The following is a 5388-nucleotide window of genomic DNA, read 5'->3' as shown; positions in this document are numbered from 1 at the left end:
AAGAATATTTTCATTTCAGAACAGTGCTATTAACATAATATTTTTACTCCTGAAGGCAAGAAATGGAGCGTGTTGTGATTTTATATATTGCAATATCAAAGAGAGTGGATAAAGATAATTTTCAGGGTTTATTATCAGTACTGCTTTTTCGAAGTCATAAATAGTGCTTGGGAAGGAATGAAGATTAATTTTCCCCCAAAATACTCTCGCAATAATAATACTAAGGAAACATGCAAACCAGCAATATTAAAATAGCAAGACTGCCCCTTTTTACAATTGTACGTTTATATCAGTGGACAGTATCAAACGTCATATAATTATTTTCAGAGACACGTTCCTAGCTTCAGAAAATGTTATCTACAGCAACAATTTGAATATATCCCTTGGTAACACAAACTTTTAACGTGATAAAAGTTTCTCTGAATTATACCTTGTTTTGTTTGATTCTGTAGATCTTTTTATTTATGCCAAAAACTTTCTCCATGGATCAATCCAATAATCAAAGTAATATTACAATGAACATGTACGAACTATTTTTAGCACTGTAAGCATTGTTCAGAGCAATAATTATTCACATCTTCTGCTCAATTCTAAGTGGCAGTTATTCAATTACAACCTGATCATATACAATGTAACAAATCCTTGAATTGAAAAATATTACTTACATTACATACTTGGATGGCAATCAGTGATATTTTTTATCAATTATCCAATAACTAAAGTAGTGTTTTAATAAACACGTATTGTAAACACTGTAAGCATTGTTGAGCGCAATAATTATACACATATTCATCTCAATTGTAAATGGTAATTATCAAAATACAACCTGATCATAAAACTGCATGAAATAAATCCTTGAAATGAAAAAAAAATACTTACATTACATATTTGAATGTCAGTCAATGGCATTTTTCTTCTCCATTATTATAAGTTGAGAGTTGATTAGAATTTATAACAGAACATCTACACACGCTTTAATTACCAACACATTTTTCTCAGTCATCAACACTTAACATTTTTCTCTCCCCCCTGTTACCATTTAGAAACACCAGTATGTCTACATTGCTGGGTTTAAGTCTATTTCTTCTTTCTGAAATTATCTGTCCAGCTTTTGAAAACACTCTCTCAGAAGCCACTGATGTCGCTGGGATGCTTAGATATTTGGTAGCAAGTTTATACAGATGAGGCAGTGATTCCTTATGTCTCTTCCAAAATAGTCCAGGACAACTTTTCCGGCTTTGGTAGGGCTTGTCAAAGTACTGTTGAACCATGACACTTGCACCTGCAGCAGGTTCTGTTACGTTTTCCAGTTGGGTTACTTTAGAATCCAAAAAGTTCCACAGGTCCAAAGTTTCCGAAGCTGTTTCTATTTCAGGTGAAGATTCTTCAATCTGCTTCACAATTCCATCTTCACTAAATATTGTGTTGAGCTCTTCGGTCAGTCCTTCAATAGCAAGATTTAAATTTGTTTCGGTGCTGAATGCTGCTTTCTTGAATCGAGGGTCCAGTAAGGCAGAACGTGCTATAGTCTTCACTTCTTCTACCTTTCCGAACCTGATGTTGATTTGTTCAACTAAACTATCTTTTAGTTTTTCCCCCACGTTTGTTTTTGTGTTAGTGTGGTTAATTTGATGGAGCATGCCATTAACCAGGGGTATTATCTTAGCTATTGTGGGATAGTTTTCCGCAGAAACTTCTCTGGTCATTATTTCTAACGGTTTGAGCAGCTGAACACATTCCATGATGATCTCCCACTGATCAGAATTTAAAGGTGAAGGACTTCGAGGCAATGACCCCAAAGCAGCAGAAAGTGGTTCTTTAATTTCTATGAGTCTCTCCATCATAATTAAACTTGAGTTCCATCTGGTTTGAACGTCTTGTTTCACTTTAAGTTCCTTACATCCTAACTGGAATTGTAGAAGTCTTAACTTGTCGGCAGCTACAACACTGGATTTAAAATGAGCCACTATAGAGCGGCAATTCTTCAAGATATTTTTCAGATCTTCACTACTTACAATAGCACGTTCTACAGCTAAATTCAATCTGTGAGCTACGCAATGGATATTTTCAATGTTCAGTTTCCTAACAGCCGCGGTAATATTGGAACCTCCGTCCGTTACAATCACAGTAACTTTGTCTTTGATATGCCACTCATTCAAAACTAATAGGATTTGTTGAGCTAAATATTCACTTGTGTGACTCTCATTAAGTTGTTTCGTTGTAAGCACAAAAGACTCCAATTTGCCTTGATTTTCATTAAAATGGTGTGCAGTTACTGTAATGAAGGAGACTGTATTCCTTGAAGTCCAAATGTCTGTTGTAAAGGAAACAAATGAAGTTTGGTGCAGCGAGTTCTGAATTTTTCTCTTTGTAGTTTCGTATAGTGAAGGAAGAATATTGGTAGCAAGTTTCTTCCTGCTAGGCAAATTATATCTTGGCTCTAATTCTTCAATTAACTTTCTGAACCCCTCGTCTTCTACAATGGAAAGTGTCTGAAGATCTTTTGCTACCATTTCACCCAAAAGAGAATCGATTTTCTTGATTTTCGCTTGTGAAAGATCGACCTTCCTCCCTTGGAAGCACATTTGAGTTTGTCTTGTTGTTCTGTGGGAAATACTGAGGGATGGCTGAAGCGTAGGCTGGCTGTCGGGAGCAGACATATGTTGATTTTGTGAAGTAGAGGCACATTGTGGTGTAGAATAAGGGGCGGGAATAGATTGTGATGAAAGATCAATTTCCGAGGTGGCGGAAGATGACGCCGTAACTGGGAGAGTTTCTGTTTCAATTGTTGGTTCGTCCGGATCTACACAGAATCTTCTTTGTCTCAAGCTGCTCTCAAACTCGGGTATGTGTTTGCGTTTTAAGTGTTCTCTTAAGTTTGATGTGTTATTCGATCTCTTCAGTTCCTTTCTGCACACTTTACACACGGCTGAAACCAAGCCTTTCTTCTCAAAATATTTCCACACATCTGATCTGTGTTGTCTCAACATCGTGGAAGTTAACACTAAAGCACTAACTGCACATCAACTAATCTGCTTGTACGTAATAACACAAGAAACACCACACTTTGAAAGAATTCAGCACATAAAAAAAAAACAGACGCAATGCTGACTGAACACAATGTTCGACCAAACTCGAGCCAGATATCTCATGGGAAGAGAAACAAGCCACTGGACTATTCGCTGTACGTCGCTCTCCACTATATTGAGAGTTAAAAGTTGAAACCCGGATCCCTGGAGGTAGTGTTACCCCCGACTGGTAACTGTCGAAGTGTTTGTTGCAAATGACAGCAGTTTCGTAGAATTTCATGGTTGACAGATTTCGGCATTTGCTTCATCCTCACACTGAACTCTTTTGCATTCCTTCCTAGGAAAGTTAAGCCCCAGGCTATTTTCACCCTTACAAAGAGTCTTGTAGTTCTTGGAAACATCCTTGCAGTATGCAACCGAAATTTCCAAGTGATATCTGGGGAGCAGTGATGGGTTGTGGTTTGAGCACCTGTCAGGCATGCATCCAGAGAACAAGCTCCATCTCTTTCAATTACTCAAATTCAGTTTTTGCGTACTGAATGATTAGGGGTAGGAAGTTGATGACATATTATATTTTTTTCTGGGCTCTGAAGACAATGCCTAACCTAATAGTAGTCCTTTTCATTTCAGTTAGAACAGAAGCAGAAAACATTGTTGTTGTTGTTTTCATTTTTATTTATTTATTACTATTATTATTATTTGCATGTTTCGGCTTTTTTTTGTTTTTAGGTCATTTTTCAGTATTTTTTGCCATCTTCAGTGAATTTTTCACCATCGGGAGGAAATTGGGAAGCTACGAGTGAGTAGCGTAACCCGGTCTCGGAATTCTCCTTTAACGGCTGGAGGTTCGACGTGCTGACCCCACGTTACTACATTACCGATTGAAGAAATCCACACCTCTAGGTAGGATTGTGGGAGGGAGACTGGCAGTTGGGAGATAGGTGAAGGCTCTTCGAGGGCTGTCGCGCCATGAGTTATTATTGCATTTTTTATCACCTTTGAAGGTTTTTTCTCCTTCCCAGTTGTTTCATGAACTTTTAGTGCATTTGCTGGCATAACTTAGAAACATCAATTCACTGACATGGTATATTAACAAGTACACCATTAATCGTAAATATGGTCAAGGAAAAAGCACAGTATTGTTTTTAACTGAAATCTTTGGCAACGAATTTTGTGAAACTAATTGTGTTAAATTTACTTTCCTTCCAACAAACTTAAAGGACTTTGGGTGAAGCCTACTTTGAGTTTTGTTTGAGACTTGTTTGGTTTGATATTTGAAAATTTGGTCTAAACCAAATTTACCTTATTATGAGACTTCATCAGACACACCAAAAGGATATCTGCATATTATTTATAGATAAGTCATACAATTTTCTTAGTAATTACAAGGTCAATCCGTTTGAGGGACGTGAAATATTAATTTTATTTCCACTCAAATTCGGTGCTATTTTTGTAGTGCAAGTCGGTGTTATTTTTCGCAGTTCACTGCAAAATTCGGTTTCATTAATTTTAAATCCATGTTATTTTAAAATATGATTTTACTGTTTCATTCCTTTCTTACTTACAAATACTTACAAATTTTCACATACAATAAATTCCGTGGTGCTGAGCTGCAGTGGTCTTATCAGTAGGGATTGTGACTGCCACTCGGGTTCGGGTGGGTGATCTAAGGTCGGAATTTTTCCCGCCTTGTCTCCGTATAAAGCGGCTTCGGGGCTCACTCATCCTCATGTTAATGGACAACAGCCGGAGTGTGGTGCTGATCACATCACCTCAAAAATGGCCGAGATCGAGAATGTGTGGGGCTCTCTCTCTGTCTTCATGGTACGGCGCTCGTTCTATATGCACGGGGAACTTTACCATAGGTAAGTGATGTAAAGTTTAGACAATCGTAATTTTAATGACAAAAACAAATATTTAAGGATCTTTATTATTATAGAAATGACCAAATTTGATACAATTGTAAAACTGATTCATGTCATCGACTACTAGATACCACTTTTCACTCTCCGAAAATATAATTTTCAAAAATTGTTCCTTTAACTCACATTTTAGTTTACAATAACACGGATGGCTTTCCACATCTTTTAGTAAATGTTCACAGGAAATAACAATGGAGCTTTTATATCATTTGGATACTTCTATTGTAGGAACTGAAGGTACAGGTGTTTCGATTTTCTTGTATTGAGAAATGTAAACTTCATACGAGAACTACAACTTCATTCAGGTTGCTCAGTTTTTCCTCCACAGATTTGGAATCAAATTTCATTTGTTCCTCTCAAAAGAACGGCAAGAGACTAGATACTCTCAGAACTTGTAGCGCTCCAATTAACTCGCTTTAAGCAGAACTGTGTCCCCA

The 5388-nt window shown here is 37.1% G+C and overlaps 1 protein-coding gene across 1 annotated transcript; it reads right to left on the bottom strand.

Moving 5' to 3' along the window:
* Positions 1–995: 995 nt before the first annotated feature.
* LOC146003422 (zinc finger BED domain-containing protein 4-like) lies at positions 996–2990 on the bottom strand. Its single transcript, XM_083141705.1, has one exon. The coding sequence runs from the start codon at positions 2988–2990 to the stop codon at positions 996–998; it is 1995 nt and encodes a 664-aa protein (XP_082997831.1).
* Positions 2991–5388: the final 2398 nt, after the last annotated feature.

Source organism: Lepisma saccharinum, chromosome 20, assembly GCF_977018435.1.
Source record: "Lepisma saccharinum chromosome 20, izLepSacc3.1, whole genome shotgun sequence".
Classification (NCBI taxonomy): Eukaryota; Metazoa; Arthropoda; class Insecta; order Zygentoma; family Lepismatidae; genus Lepisma; species Lepisma saccharinum.
Note: the sequence above shows the minus strand (reverse complement) of the source record. Positions and strands in the feature narration are given on the sequence as shown.